The sequence below is a fragment of the Ischnura elegans genome, assembly GCF_921293095.1.
Source record: "Ischnura elegans chromosome 13 unlocalized genomic scaffold, ioIscEleg1.1 SUPER_13_unloc_3, whole genome shotgun sequence".
NCBI classification, from domain to species: Eukaryota; Metazoa; Arthropoda; class Insecta; order Odonata; family Coenagrionidae; genus Ischnura; species Ischnura elegans.
Genome location: NW_025791659.1, coordinates 4,768,397 through 4,785,330, shown reverse-complemented (window position 1 = coordinate 4,785,330; position 16,934 = coordinate 4,768,397). Strand labels below are relative to the sequence as shown.

Genomic DNA, 16,934 nt, shown 5'->3' with positions numbered 1-16,934 from the left:
GCTGTCAGCGCCGATGCAATGCAAGCTGCTTGCAGGTAGCCTAATACCCTGCTAGCTGGTAGCGCTTGGCTTAAATAAGGATTATTAAGACCCTATCAAACGAAGGAAACTTTCCGAACATGCGCAATTTTAATAGGTGATTATTAAGAGACGTTTCCCTGAGCTCTGTGCCTCATGCATGCATTGGTAATCTCAGACGATGTAAAACTCTATCTACTCGTATAGAAACTAGGTCCCAGTGACGTCACGTAGAGTGGCATCGCATGGGCGCCAATCTGGCCCTTTTCAAATGAGGATAAAAACTGACCATAGCCATTCGTCTAAATTTTAAATTGATTCGTTATATCTTAGGTAGAAAAGAAAATCGTGAAATACGTACTCTAGGAGTAATGAACTTTCCATTTAGGCAATTAAAAAAAATAATAGGAAACCATCCTATTAGCAAAAGATTTTACATTTACTAATTTTTCACTTACTCACGGACATAACAGATGATCTTGGCTCTTCAAATTATTCATTAAAACATTCACTACATCTACATAATACCCTGCGAGCCACCTCTAGGGTGTTTGGCAGGGGGTGATTGTACTGAGCCTCATGGAACTTGATGTTACCCAAAGATTAGGAAAGTCAAGGGACCGTGGTTCCTTTTAAAGTTTTACATCGTATTATTTTAGAGGTTTCGAGCATAAAATCAATGTATTACGTCGACTAACGGTGTGGAAATAAAAATTTTCAAAGTAATTTTAATCAGCTTAAATCAATTTAAAATTTCAAAGTGATTTCAATGTAACCATGGTGAGTCAAAAATAATTTTTCGCCAACTTTGCCATTCAAATTCTCACATACAACGAGAAAATAGCATTTTACAGACGCAGTTACTCAGTTTTGCCCCCCCCCCCCCCCAACACACATTCTTCGAAAAAAAAGTTTAACGTGAAAGTATTCATATTCATTCCGAAAAAAAATAAATTTTCCCAACTTGGCTATACTTATCCTTACAACCAACGAAGATATACGATTTTAAAGACGCAGTTATACATGTTGGCCCAAATATTCTTCGAGAGAATAAAGATAAATATGCAAGTAATGATAAAAATAGCGGAGTGATTTTATTTTCAGACTTTCTATCAAAACATCCAAGGTTTGGATCAAGAGTGTAGGCTTCCGGAATGCGGTGCTACAGAAGAATGATGAATATCAACTGGATTGACCGTGTAGTAAGTAATGAGGGAGTCCCAAGAAGAGTGGGAGAAAAGAGAAGACTCATGAAAATTCTGATATTAAGACGATTATTTGGCTACGGAGTGGTAAATGATATGTTTGGAATCGATGGTTTGCGAGTTACTTTGTGGAATGGTTGAATAATCGAGGAAGATTTGCATGGAGTATTTAAGAAATACTTGAAGCGATTGAGACTCCGAATGAAATTCTTGTGAAGACCAAAAAAGAACGCAGGAACACATCGCCAAATTGGACAACACACATTTGGAGCATGCTCCAATACGGAAGTGAGGCATGGACAATGACAGCAGCGGAGAAAGCAAGGATAGAGGCCTTTGAAATGTGGTGCTACAGAAGAATGATGAAAATCAAATGGATCGACCGAGTTAGTAACGACGACGTTCTATGAAGAGTAGGAGAGAAGAGAAGCCTCATGAAAACCTTAATAAGAAGACGGAACAACCTTATAGGCCACATCTTGAGACATGATGGCCTGATGAAGACAATCGTCGAAGGACAGGTGGAAGGCAAGAATGGAAAAGGAAGGCCCCGACCAAAATATATGGAACAAGTGAAGAGAGATGTGAAAGAGAAGAAATACGTAGGAGTGAAAAGATGATTAGCTGATAGGAGAACTGAGTGGAGAGCTGCGTCAAACCAATCTAAACATTGCTATGTGCGAGTGATGATAATGATGATGAGCTGATTCGGCCTTTACGTTGACTATTAAAGTTATAGCCTTCAGATTCGACAAGTATAAACTATAAAAAAACTGTATAATCAATAAAGACATTAGATTCCTACTGCGAGCGATGCTTGAACGTTTACAGCAGCGGAGAAAGCAAGGATAAGAGGCCTTCGAAATGTGGTGCTACAGAAGAATGATGACGATCAAATGGATCGACTGTGCTAGTAACGAGGAAGTCCTAAGAAGGGTAGTCTTATAAGAAGACGGAATAAACTAATGGGCAATATATCTTGAGACATGACGGCCTGATGGAGACAATCGTGGAGAGACTATTAGATGGCCAGAATAGAAAAGAAAGACTTCGAATGAAATATGTGGAACAAGTAAAGAAAGATGCGAAAGAGAAGAAATACGTAGCAGCGAAAAAGATTACCTTGACTTAAGTTCAGTTACACGAAAAATATTATATAGAAGTTTACGGAAAGGGAAAAAAGTCGTTACCATAAATGTTTTCATACAGTGCGTCCCACTGTCGTTTTTGAGGCTGAGTATTATCTCTTTTTTTTAATTCCTAAAAATCCCCTCGGAATAATCTTATCGGCATTATATCTTGAGACATTGCGGCCTGATTAATCTTCGAGGGACAAGTGGAAGGCAAGAATGGAAAAGGAAGACCGCGAATGAAATATGTGGAACGGGTAAAGAACGATGTGAAAGAGAAGAATTACGTAGGTGTGAAAAGGTTAGCCGATAGGAGAACTGAGTGGAGAGCTGCGTCAAACCAATCCTAGGAGTATTGCCCTATTGGAAATATTCAATTGCATTCAATTTAAAAATGATAAATTTCAATTGAAAACATGGAAATTAATTTGAATATGAGTAAATTCATTTGCATATAGGCACAGTCAATTGAATTTTTTTTACTTTTCGGCAGATTTTTCCATTAGGGTACTAATAACGAAGGAATGTAATATTTAATGAAATATTTACGTCAACATAAATCACCATTTTATTCGGAGACTAATCAACGAATCAATCACCGGAGTTAGCCTTCATTAAACTTGGATTTATTTGTTTTTACGTACAGTTTTAGGAAGATGTATCAATGAAATTCAAGAAAATCAATGGAAATTGCCGATGAACTCTATCGTAATTAACTATATTATAATGATTTTAATAATATACTGCATCAAATGCAAGCCAAGAATCATGTTTCGCTAACTTGGCAATATTTATACTCAAAACCAACGAGGATGTAGCACTTTTACAGACGCGGCTACCCATATAAGCCCTGAGACAATCGTCAACACGAAATCAGCTGTTCTGGACAAGTAGCTTGTGCCAAGAAAGCCGGCAGCCGAACGATCCACCGCTGGTGACGACGTAATTTCACAATACGCCGCAGACATGGCGCTGACTCACGGGGGACGAAGCGAGCTGGCGGAGCTGTCTATCGAGGTGCTGCCACCAGTCGACGACATCGAGTACTACGTCCAGGCAACGACATCGCGTTCGGAGAGGGAGGGTGTTATAAGTGATCGGAAATTAGTATTTCCAGCCGCGACGGGCTTTTTGAAAGCGTCGATGACCTAACGTCCTCGACTCCTATAGAGCAAAGAAAGGAACGTCGAACGCCCTACCACATTAAACAAACGATCCACGGGTTCTAAATGGAAGAGCGGAAAAATTGTGCTCCCGCCTCTGACGTACTGAGCCATTAATAGAGGCGAAGGAACATATGGATGGACTACGAGAGAACGCGTATTCACGAACGCGTTTCCATGGCAAGTGCGATGTTTGGAATAAATGAAACTCGCATGGCACAGGGGAAATTATGCAGTCCGTTTAAACTTAGCGTAAGGATATGAATGTTTAATTAGACAAGTAACAGAAATACAACTTTAAAAGGATGACGAATCATTAATTCCATAAATGGGTATAATTTTCATCTTGCCCACTCATTTAAAATTAAAACAGTTTGTTGTAGTAGCTATAGGTATTGCGTTCAAAAAATTGTACTGTAATAAACATGCCTAAGGTTTTTATTTCATACTTAACCATACATGAGGGCTTTCCTGCTATGCTTGTTTAAGGTTAATCTATAGACCCATGCGTAGAGATACGTAAAAAAAGGCTTTCATTTAAATTTAATAGCATTTTCATTTACAGTTTATAGCATTTTGTAGCATCTATTTTTTCTTTATTTTCATCATATTATTTCTACAGTATAGACACCTTTTTCTCAACTTTTACGCAATCAAACTCTACAAATGAGGTACCAAAATGCACAGAATTTATCAGAGAACATGCGACGGCATATCTTACCTCCTAAATATTGCTATTGTTTCCTAAAATTGGTTATTAAAATTCCGGCAAGATTGTCCTCATCCCAAGAATACAGTTAACGCCGTCGGATCCCACCATGCCTTTTAATTTGACTCGCATACAATTTCCCGTTAAGGTTTCCTGTGCGATGACTATTGACAAGGCTCAGGGTCAGTCTTTGCAAATAGCTGGCTGATTCCTGCCTGACCCTGTATTCTCTCATGGCCAACTTTATGTAGCATTCTCTAGGGTAAGATCTTTTCAAAATATTTTTGTAAATATTAAAGGAAAACGCTAAACAAGTGTAAACAGAGGATAGTGTAATTACTTCCAATGTTGTGTTTAAAGAGGTCCTCTGACCTCAATTTGTACATGAACATTCCAATTAAATTTGTACATAAGACCCTGCTTTTTTTTCCTACATTTTAAAATTAGAAACATGCCTATCCCTCTGTGGACCTGCATTGAAAAGCCCTCTGGGAGCGGGCGCATCACGCTCGTAGTAAATGTCGCTAGTAGTTGAGGACAAAGTGAGATGAAACATTTATTTGAAAGAATACGTAACAGTTTAAACAATTATGGGGTATAACAATAATAAATTAAGGGATTAGATACAAAGCAAATAACTTAAATGATATTCGTAGACTGAATATCATTTACACCAGTTGAACATCAGCATTGAAAAAGTTTAAACACTTTCTTCTTCATCCGGCTACGTCTGTCAGTCACAACTAGATTGTACTGGCAGAAATACCCCACTGCATCCACGATGTTAACTGGAGCCAAGATAGTGCGGAGAGCAGCATTAAAAAAATGTTTTTTCTAGGCAGATGCAAAGAAATATTAAAAAGCTACGAGGGTTCTCTCCTTCAATCTATCTAGTAGCTGCCGATGAAAATAAATGCGACCATCTATGGTCACGGGCTCGGCACTAACTTTATGAATAGGGTGGTTTTTCGCGATTAAATGAATAGTGAAAAATTCCAAGCGCACGAAAACGCGACGAATAAGTATGAATGCTGGGAAAATCTCGTCTGATGTCATTCCGGTTCCCGCTGCCGCCGCGTGAGGCCACCAAGGTGCGAGGCTATGAGCGCCGCTACGACGCAGGATGCTAGCAGGTAGCTGAGTACCATGCTAGCTGGTAGCGCTTGGCTTAAATATGGATTATTATTCCCCTATCAAACGAAGGAAACTTTCCGAACGGTAATTTTAATGAGCGATTATTAATAGATGTTTCCCTGAGCTCTGTGCCTCATGCATGCATTGGTAATATCAGACGATGTAAAACTCCTATCTACTCGTATAGAAACTTGGTCCCTGTGACGTCACGTGGAGCGACATCGCATGGGCGCCAATCTGGCCTTTTTGAAATGAGGTTAAAATTGACCATTGCCATTCGTCTACACTCGGACTTGTATTCAAATGGCACATTTATCTGAATAAAAGGGACTCGTGGTAGTAATACATTTCCTTGGAACATGCCAATCATAATTTATGACGATAGAAAGAGATTTAAAACGACATAAACAATACTGACGGTCGTCAAGGGGACAGTACGCTCAAATTTAAGCTTGTTTTGGACGTTTTTTTTCTAAATTCAAGTTTTTTGAACGTTTTTTTTTTCTAAATTCACCGCAAATCACGTGGAAAACGAAATTCTATCGCAAGAATAAGAATGTGCATTTCTTTTTCTTTCCAACGGTATATGTCTCAACTTATTGTGACCATTATCACTAATTTAAATATGAAAAAGAAAAAAGGTCTTCAGGCATTAATAACGAAATTTAAATGTATTTCTTAAGGAAATTACTCGGGCATTATAAATGACCTCTCTATGTATTTCTTATGAAAATGACTCGAGGCCCTTTAAAGGGCCTAATGGGCCCTGGAGAAGAATGAGAAATATTTTACATGATCTCAGTCCTATTGAACACACACACCAAATAGGGTGGTTTCCTATTCTTTCTTTATTGCCTAAATCGAAAGATTATTACTCCTGGAGTACGTATTTCACGCTTTTAGATTTTTAAATGACGATATCTATTTTTCGCGATTAAATGAAAAGTAAACATTTTCAAGCGCGCGAAAACGCGACGGGTAAGTATGAATGCCGGGAAAACTCCTGTGTGACGTCGTTCTGGTTCCCGCTGCCGCAAGTGAGGTGACCTTGGGGCGAGGCTCTGAGCGCTGATACGACGCAGGATGCTAGCAGGTAGCAGAGTACCCTGGTAGCACGTAGCGATTGGCTTAAATAAGGATTATGAATACCTTATCAAACGAGGAAAGCTTTCCGATCTTAGGCAGTTTTTATAGGTGATTATTAAGAGATGTTTCCCAGAGCTCTGTGCCTCATGCATGCATTGGTAATCTCAGGCGATGTAAAACTCCTATCTACTCGTATAGAAACTAGGTCCCTGTGACGTCACGTGGAGTGGCATCGCATGGGCGCCAATCTGGCCTTTTTCAAATGAGGATAAAATTGACCATTAACATTCGTCTAAACTGGGATTTCTAAAACCAAATAATTTGTATATTATGAATACACTAATGGTGGGTGACGAATCGCAATCAATGCATTTCGTTTTCTTTGATGAAGGAAACTACCCTATTCTTTCTGCGCAACATCTGTTCCGTAGAGATACAGAAACACATTCCCGTGACCGACTTTTCCATCTCCCGTTGAAAGTATACAGAGTGGCTTCCCAACTAGAAGATATCTATTATCATCCATTCCCGTCACTTTGTGTGACATTGACCGATTGGCAACTATTTTTTTTCAGCAAATGGAGCTTGTCGCTTGGTTGAGAAAGATATTTCCCGTCGCCGAAAAATCAACAAACAGCTATCACAGTCGTCTAGGTGTAATGTGAACGAGTACATTGACCGAGTGACCGCATAGACTCAGTTTTTGACGATTTAATTTTGAAATATAAATAAAATTAAGGGTTACAACAAGGTTTATACAACACTATATTTAAAAAAAAAACAAAAATTCCTTAGTAAATTAACGAAAAAAAATAAGAGAATATAATTTTCAGATACCTTTTTAAAGGGTGATATTAATGGTAACTACGGCTATATAAATTCATTGTTGACGGTCAAAATTTCATAAAAGTAATATTAAATTCTACTCAAATTTTCTGTCCGATATTTCATTAAAATTTGGTTTGCAAAATATTCAGCAACCATTTAAAACTCTCATGTTCCACCCATGTCAATCTTGATCAATAATAGGGTAGTTTCCTTCATCAAAGAAAACGAAAGGCATTGATTGCGATTCGTTACCCACCATTAGTGTATTCATAATATACAAATTATTTGGTTTTAGAAATACCGGGTTAGACGAATGGCTATGGTCCATTTTTATCCTCATTTGAAAAGGGCCAGATTGGCGCCCATGCGATGCCACTCCACGTGACGTCACAGGGACCTAGTTTCTATACGAGTAGATATAGGAGTTTTACATCGTCTGAGATTACCAACGCATGCATGAGGCGCAGAGCTCAGGGAAACTTGTCTTAATAATCACTTATTAAAACTGGCTAAGATCGGAAAGTTTTCTTCATTTGATAAGGTATTAATAAACCTTATTTAAGCCAAGCGCTACCAGCCAGCAGGGTACTCAGCTACCCGCTAGCAGCCTGCGTCGTATCAGCGCTCAACTCGCCTCAAGGTCACCTCACAGAGCGGCAGCGGGAACCAGAAATACGTCACACGGAGAGATTTCCCGGCATTCATACTTACGCGTCGCGTTTTCGCGCGCTTGAAAATTTTCACTTTTCATTTAATCGCGAAAATTAGATATCGTCATTTAAAAATCTAAAAGCGTGAAATTCGTACTCCAGGAGTAATAATCTTTCGATTTAGGCAATAAAAAAATAATAGGAAACCACCCTATTAACTCGAAACATACTTTCGACAAAAAATTTATTCTCTCAATGAAGTTAATTCTCTCAACTTTCTCAGTTTAGACACTTTAGTAGTTTTTAGTTTCCCAATGTTAACGGTCAATTTTAACTTCATTTGAAAAATGCCAGATTATGTTTCAATCAAACTAGAATTAAGTTAAAATTAAAAATGAAAAGCCTAACAAGTTGACTAAACATACGTAATTAAATTAGAACACGTCTATTCAAAAATGAAAATATGTCACGTATTGAGCAGAAAAACGTTCTTAAAAACAGTATTTCGGAAAACCATTTGAACTTTCAATACGACTTCATTTATTTTGAAGAAAAAAAACACAAGCGACTTTCTCTCACCACACGGAAGACGAAAAAAATCCACATCGCAGAGAAATCTCGGTTGATAGAATCTAATAAGACAGATAATAAAAGACGTTCGTTATGAACGTGCTGAATAGCTGACCTAGAAACGTGACAACGTCGCATTACGCGAAAAATGTCGATTTGTTAGAAAATGACTCAGTTGAGACTCGCTAAGGAGAGGTCTAATTCGCTTTAGAACGGCATGAAACTGTATCTCAGCTGCTTATTGTAAGCCAAGCAAGCGGCTTACTCAGCGTCGATCGAGAGAATTAGCCGATGAGTATTTGTGAGTTTTTTTTATTTTTTGGCTTATCGTCAGACACGCAATAATGTCGTCAAAACTAAACAGTAAGCATCACTATAACAACGAAAGTTTGTTAACTTTTTAGCGTACACAGCTACTGAGAGGTCAAACGTATTTAGAATTGCATGAATCGGAATATCAGCTGCTTATCGTAAGCCAAACAAGCGGCTTACTCAGTGTCAATAGAGAACATTGAAGCTGATGAAAGACAGAGTATTTAGTATTACCTAACTTGTCGACAGAAAAACTGTCGTCAAAATGATAAAGTAATCATGACCATAGAAACGGAATTTGTTAATTTTTCGCTTCCTGCCGATGAATAGTCGAATTTATTTTATGACGGCATGAATCAATACCTCAGCTGCTTACTGTAAGCCAAGCAAGCGGCTTACTCAGCGTCCATCAAGAGCATACAAGCTGATGAGTAATCAGTAATTTTTCTTTACTTTTTAGCTTGATTTAACTACAGACAAATACCATGTCGTCAAAACGAAATGGTACCAATCACTATAGCAACGAAAATTTGTTTACTTTTTCGCGTCCTAAGCTAAAGAGAGATGAATCCTAAATCCTAAGCTAAAACAGCATGAATCGGTATCTCAGCAGCTTATTGTAAACCACGCAAGCCGCTAACCCGGCGTGAATAGTTAGCATTGAACCTGATAATACCTCTATATATTTTTTCGGTGTGGCCTATCTACAGACAAGCAAGAATATCGTCATAACGAAATGGTAACCATTACCATAGCAACGAAATTTTGTTTATTTTTCGCTACCAAAGCCGAGGATATGTCAAATATATTATAGAATGCAAGAATCGGTATGTCAGCAGCTTATTATAAGCCAAGGAAGCGGATTATTGTAAGCCAAGAAAGCTGATTAGTCAGTGTTGATCAAGAGCACTGAAGCTGGTGAGAACTCGTTAATTTATTTTTATTTTTCGCCAATTACATCTCATCATCTTCATTACTATGATAGTATATACATATTACAAGCATTGATATTTTTTTGAAAATTGAGATTACGGCAGGTGCATATTTGCAACGGAAAACCGTAGTAATATTCGCCAAATTATAAGCCATTCAAAAAATGGCTAAGTCGTTACCACACGTAAGACGACTTCGCAAATCGGGCTCAATAAATTCCAAATATATTGGAAACATATACATATTTTAAATAAAACGATCTTTTTCAGCTGCCATAAGTTCTAACAGTCTAATATTGGCGTGGTAAAATCAAGCTTAAAAATGAGGTCATCTAAGGATCACCTACACTTTACGGATACCTCTAACATACGTACATATTTTCATAGACCGTTCATGTCCTTAAGTCACTTAAAAACCTATGCTCGTCATTGTATATTATTTGTAAGGATATAAGCCACAAAAAAGTCATAAAAAGGTGCATATTAAGGTTTGTGGAAAGCGAAAAATCGGACACATCTACCAAGTAACTACTTACAGCTTAAGCGAATACAAGTTATGCAGTATCAGGGCGGCCAACCAATAAAATTAAAAACATAACTAAGCCGATTCTAGCGAACTTTTTTCGCCATATTCCACACTGTTTGATAAAACCAATTTTCAGCACATGTTCATCTTCACAGAAAAACGTCGAGTCGAGTTCAATTAAATGAATTCAATCAATTGAAAGATCCGATCAAATGCAAAATCGTAATTAATTACAGGAATTATGTAGATGGAAGGAAATAATATATTACGACGACAACGGTCTTCCTCATTCAACCATTCTGTCAAAATTTTTAAGTTGATAAACTTGAAAGTTTCCGCCCAATCATCGAGAGTCAATGACGTCATTACACTTTCGGTTCTTTGACTCGTTCATGAAGAGCCGTTCATCGACGGAATCAATCGTTCGTTAAGGTGTAAACAATAAAAAACCGCGCTAGGCCGATGCGAGGAAGGAGCGTACCTGGGAAGTGGTGACCACATGACGTCATAAACTCATTCGCGAAAACGTAAGATGCCGTCAATTTTTCCCACAAATTGAATTTTTTATAAAATAGTAAACGAGCAAACTACAAGGAAATGAAAATTAATGCTTATATATCGGAGATATTGCTGTTTTTACACTTAATCGTGAAGTGTCTGAGAGTTACGATAATTTCTAACGTATCGTGGGAAATACTTATGCATGAGAAATGTTTTCGGCAGAGCCCAGAAGAAGTTTGGATTCGAAAGCGTATTGTGGTAAGATTTTCGGGTGAGAAAGTAAATGAAAGGTGCTATTTCACACTCGTCCGACCACACGTTGAATATGAGGAGGAAAAAAGATTTCCCACGCTATCCTTCGGGTGAATATGTCTTTTTATTTATCGATTCTGTCGGACTTGGTAATATAGTGTGGCTCTAATATTATGTTCTCTGTGTCGCTCTTAAAGATATCTATTCTCAATTGTTCAAGCAATCTTAAACCTATCGCGCAGCCTCCGAGTCTCCAGCGGCTCCCAGCCTAATTCGCTTAACATCTGGGTAACGCTGTCTGTACGCCCGTAGCAGTTTTTGACGAAACGCGCAGCCTTCCTTTGTTCAGTTCGCGGATTAATTCGCTGCGTATTGTGGGAAGATTTTCGGAATAGAAAGTAAAAGAAAGCTATTATTTCGCAATCGTCCGACCGCACCTTCAATATGCAGCGAGCGTATGGGATCCGGTGCAGAAAGTCTTAATCAAAATGAACTGAATAAAATACAAATAAGGCTACCCGTTTCGTCAATAACTGCTACGGGCGTACAGACAGTGTTACCCAGATGTTAAGCGAATTAGGCTGGGAGCCGCTGGAGACTCGGAGGCTACGCGCTAGGCGTACATTACTTGAACAATTGAGAATGGATATCTTTAAGAGCGACACGGAGAACATAATATTAGAGCCACACTATATTTCCAGGTCCGATAGAAGTGATAAATTAAGAGAAATGTTTTGCCGAACGGACAGATATGGGAATTCGTTATTCCTCTTCATCGCAAAGGACTTTAATAAATGCTAAGCCGAACTTCCATAGATCATTTTATTTTTATTGGTTAACGGCTTGTGTCTTCTCAATATTTCCCCCTCTTCAGCTCCCCTTGAATAAGCAAATAAAAAAGAACTTTAATAACGTCACCAACTCATGAATAAAGGGTATGAGAATTCGAATTTGTTTAACTTAATGAGTTTTTGGTAAAGGTAAAGAGAAGGTAAATTTTTCGTAATTCATCTCATCACAGTTGAGTTGATGACGTCACGCTATCCTTCCCAGCCGGTCATCGGTTCTCGACTACTCCTCGGTCTCGCATGGTTCTATTTTTTTCAAATATAGTCTAGTTAGCGACTACTTTGATCAATGAGCGGTTCTCCATGAATAAACTAACGAAACGTAACTTTCATGACGTCACCAGCTCATGAAAAGAGGGTGAAAATTTTTTTCTCTAAATTATGAGTTAATGGTAAAATGAGGAAGATTCTTTTGCAACACTTCTCATCCTTCCAGCCACAGAATTTATTTAATAAATTGCGATTTCATGTACCAGTGAAAGTGAATAAAATTCCATAGGTGTGGCCACCCTGATTTGTTATGAAAATAAAGCGTTACCTACGCACCAAATTCAACTGTTCCTTATTTTTTAGTCGAAATTAAGTACTCACGGAAATAATTCAGGGTTTCCCGAATCTGCTCCGGGCTCAGATCCAAATTGGGACCGCTTTCCGATGTTCCTTTGTTCTCCTCCGAGTTCCCGGCACGTGCACCAGCCGGACCCCAGTCGGAATTCTCGTAACCTGCGAGAAAGACAGCGAAATAAATAATAGTTTATATGCATTATTTCTGCCTTATAGGAACAAAAATAACAATGTATATGCGTAAGCAATAGGTGAGTTTGAATTTGAAGCACAAACATGTCAATGGCAGCTTAATGTCATGGAAAATGTTCATCATCACTGGTCAACAATCCTAGGATTGGTTTGACGCAGCTCTCCTCTCAGTTCTCCTATCAGCTTATCTTTTCACACCTACGTATTTCTTCTATTTCACATCCTTCTTCACCTGTTCCATATATTATATTTAAGGTATTTTTTTCCATTCTTGTCATCCACTTGTCCCTCGACGATTCTCTTCATCAGGCCATCATGTCTCAAGATGTGGCCTATAAGGTTGTTCCGTCTTCTTGTTAAGGTTTTCACGAGGCCTCTCTTCTCTCCTACTTTTCCTAGGACTTCCTCGTTACAAACTCTGTCAATCAATTTGATAATCATCATCTTCTATCATCATCGCAGGTCGATACTCATAACACTGGTTTTAATGGAGCTCTTTACTCAGTACTACTATCAACTAATCTCTTCACACCCATGTATATTAGGCCGGCCCTTATTTTTCAGAATTGAGAAAAGTTATGTTTTCCTAGTCTCAAAATGATCCAAATGAGGTTCATATTCACGTGTTAAAATTTGGTTACTTGAAAATAACGGCAACCCGTGCCCCAAGGGCCCTAAGTACTGAGGACCCTCAATTGAGATTTTTGGGGCCGAAAAAGTGCTATTTCTATGTAAAACGTAAAAGTAAAGCCCTTTAGGGCCGATTTTTTGTTTGTTTTGACCTATCTCAAATCATTTACGAGATATTGTCCGTCGTAATGCAATCCACCCCCAAGGGCGCTACCCCGCACCGCGGCGCCGCTGAGGTACGGCCCGCACCACTTACTAGAGACTTCCCCTCCACCCCCTCCCTTCCCTCGGCACAGACTTTGCTCCTGCTGGCAATATTTGCATGCTAGTGGTACAGAATTGAAAAGTTCCTCTTGTGTCATGACTAATGCTTTTAAAGCATACAATATCAATCTTAACCCTTCAACGCCGTACTATGTACTGTGCACCGACCCCTTAAACCTTAGTTTGTTGCCACCATACGACCGCGCACAATTACCGCATGCTTTGTTCAAAACTGCTCTTTATGTACAAAATTTTTTAATTATTTGATACAATTGTGTTTGTGTATTATAAAGGGATGAAGGAAATGAGCAGGGCTTCCAGGGCCATAACAGTTGATAGAAATATTCTATGAAGAAGAAACGAGGCAGTCAGTTCACATTTGTTGATCAATGTGGAGAGATAGTTAGTTCTTATGTATAGTGCGCAAAGGATAGAATGTGCTAAGTTTTTTAAGGATATACGGAGAAAAGTGTTGAAAAAACTTGTTTATCATGAACACACGTGGCGTTCATTTTAAGAATAGGCCAACAAGAAAAAGTATGAAATCAAGACTAAATTCACACATTGAAGTGGTTGGAAAAGAAAGTGAAGAAATACTTGGCTCGAAGTTACTTACAGTGAGAGAAGTGCTGCGTGTTTCTCTATAACCTAATGGGTTTGAAATGTATCAGACTTAGTGCGAGAAAAACAGTAAGAAATGCGTTTCATCCATGGAACAAAATGAGAATTCCTGTTATTACAGAAAATAAGGTGACTGGAATGTTAGAAACATTACACAATGACTGGATGAAGGTGCGACGACATAAAGAGAGAGTGGGAACTACCGTGGAGATTTAGAGAAGAGAATATTTCGTAACAAAACTTGATGATTTGTTTGATATTACAAGGGGCGGTGCCATTGCATTTTTGACGCTCGCAGTTGATCTCTCAGAAAAATGTGCGAGGGATGAAGAAGCAAAATTCTTATGCAGTCAAATAGGAGCACGAAATGCAGTTATTGGTGGAATAGATTTCAATATGCTCAAGAAAAAAGAAAAAGTTGTGATTCCCCGCTCCTTGTGCTGCATCTGCTCCCAACAGTGACTTTCAGATCCTAAAATTACGAAAGTGTTAACCTGGACATACCGAAAGGAGTACAAAAGAGGTTTTCAAACCACTTGTGGTACCTGAATGAGGTGTCCATAGGCCTGTAATTCTTTGACGGATCCTTTCCAGGGTGTGAAAAGGAAAATGTGATACGCCATATGAGGACACGTGAGGGAAATTATGATCCACCAAAGATGGCATTCCATAAACGTAAAGACCTGAAAACGGTATCTATATCAAATGTTGTCACTACTAATTCGAGAAAGCTATTTAATGCATTGGAAATATGAACTGCATTCTTTGATGTGCCCACGCAAGAATGGTATGAACATCCTGATTACAAGAACGATTTGCAAATTATTCGGGGCCTTCAAGCGGTAGATGATTGTGCAGAGAGAGGGGTGAAACTAATTCAAGATTTTAAGTCAGTCACGTAGAAGAAAGAGAGCTTTCAAAATTAATTACTAACAATAAATGTGAATTTTCATCGTAGTACAGCCCCTAACGTGCGCAAATACACTTTAAATGCTAAATATGAAAGATTAGAAATACGAAAATGTATTTTGTTTTGGTTAATATGTACTGAAATTCATGGACAAGTGAAAATACGAGTAAATTGATCACTTTGATTGGAAGCATTGTCATGACAATTAAATTCTTTTTAACGTAAGCGCATTTCTTCAAAGACTACATCTTGCCATCAGGAGCAAAGTCTTTGCCGAGGGAGGGGAGGGGGTGGAGGGGAAGTCTCTAGTAAGTGGTGCGGGCCGTACCTCAGCGGCGCCGCGGTGCGGGGTAGCGCCCTTGGGGGTGGATTGCATTACGACGGACAATATCTCGTAAATGATTTGAGATAGGTCAAAACAAACAAAAAATCGGCCCTAAAGGGCTTTACTTTTACGTTTTACATAGAAATAGCACTTTTTCGGCCCCAAAAATCTCAATTGAGGGTCCTCAGTACTTAGGGCCCTTGGGGCACGGGTTGCCGTTATTTTCAAGTAACCAAATTTTAACACGTGAATATGAACCTCATTTGGATCATTTTGAGACTAGGAAAACATAACTTTTCTCAATTCTGAAAAATAAGGGCCGGCCTAATGTATATGTTCTCTTTCACATCCCTCTTTACCTGTTCCATTTATTTCATTCGAGGTCTTCCTTTTCCTTCCACTTTGACTTCCAAGATTGTCTTCATCAGGCCACAATGTCTCCAGATATATTGCCGATAAGATTATTCCGTCGGCATTTTTAGGAAATTTCTTGTTTTTAGACTCTACTACTCAGCCTCAAAAACAAATATTGGACGCACTGTATGAAAACATTTATGGAAATGACTTTTTTTCCCTTTCTGTAAACTTCAATGTAATATTTTTCGTGTAACTGAACTTTTGCCAAGGTAATCTTTTTTACACGTACGTATTTGAGGTGCCAGGTACGTGAAAGGTCGTTACGATAGTCTTGTTAGTGTAACTGACCTCTTATATAAACTCGGATGGGAATCTCTGTCGGACCGTAGATTGAAAAATAGACTATACCTTTTAGATAAATTCAAGAGCAGTGTCTTCTCTAACGAAGTTAGCCATATCTTACGGACCCAAACATACTTCGGAAGATCAGATCATATAAATAAAATAAGAGAGACAGTAGAACAGACAGATTCCGAATGTCATTTTTTCCACGATCGATAAGAGATTATAACGGCAGCGATAGAACTCATTAATAGACTGCATGGCTTGTAGTGTAGCCTACTAACCTATGTAAAACTTAATGCATGTTTCTTAATTCTATTATTATTTCTAACAGCATATAGTAGTATAGCTTGTTAGTATACGTGACGTTTTTTGGACGGTGTGGTGTGCATGTGGGAGTCCAATTGCATGCTGCATGCTGGTGATTGATTGATCACCCCCTGCCAAACACCCTAGAGGTGGCTCGCAGGGTATGATGTAGATGTAGATGTATGTCTTCTCTTTCACATCCTTCTTTACCTGTTCCTCATATTTCATTCGAGGTCTACCTTTTCCGTTCTTGCCTTCCACTTGTCCCTCGACGATCGTCTTCATCAGGCCATCATGTCTCGAGATGTGGCCTACAAGGTTGTTCCGTCTTCTTATTAAGGTTTTCATGAGGCTTCTCTTCTCTCCTACTCTTCTTAGGACTTCTTCATCACTAACTCGGTCGATCCATTTTCTCTTCATCATTCTTCTGTAGCACCACATTTCGAAGGCCTAAATCCTTGCTTTCTCCGCTGCTGTCATTATCCATGTCCATGTGCGATCGCTCGGGCAATCGTTATGTGAACGAGGCTTCAGATTACGATTGTACTAACGATAG

General features: G+C 38.7%; 1 protein-coding gene across 1 annotated transcript in view; it reads right to left on the bottom strand.

Moving 5' to 3' along the window:
- Positions 1-16,934, bottom strand: part of LOC124172978 (trafficking kinesin-binding protein milt) — a 251,480-nt gene that overhangs the window by 199,546 nt on the left and 35,000 nt on the right. Inside the window, exon 4 of the mRNA XM_046552508.1 lies at positions 12,456-12,587. Within this exon, the coding sequence (XP_046408464.1) occupies positions 12,456-12,587 (132 nt within the window). The remainder of the gene's footprint in view (positions 1-12,455; positions 12,588-16,934) is intronic.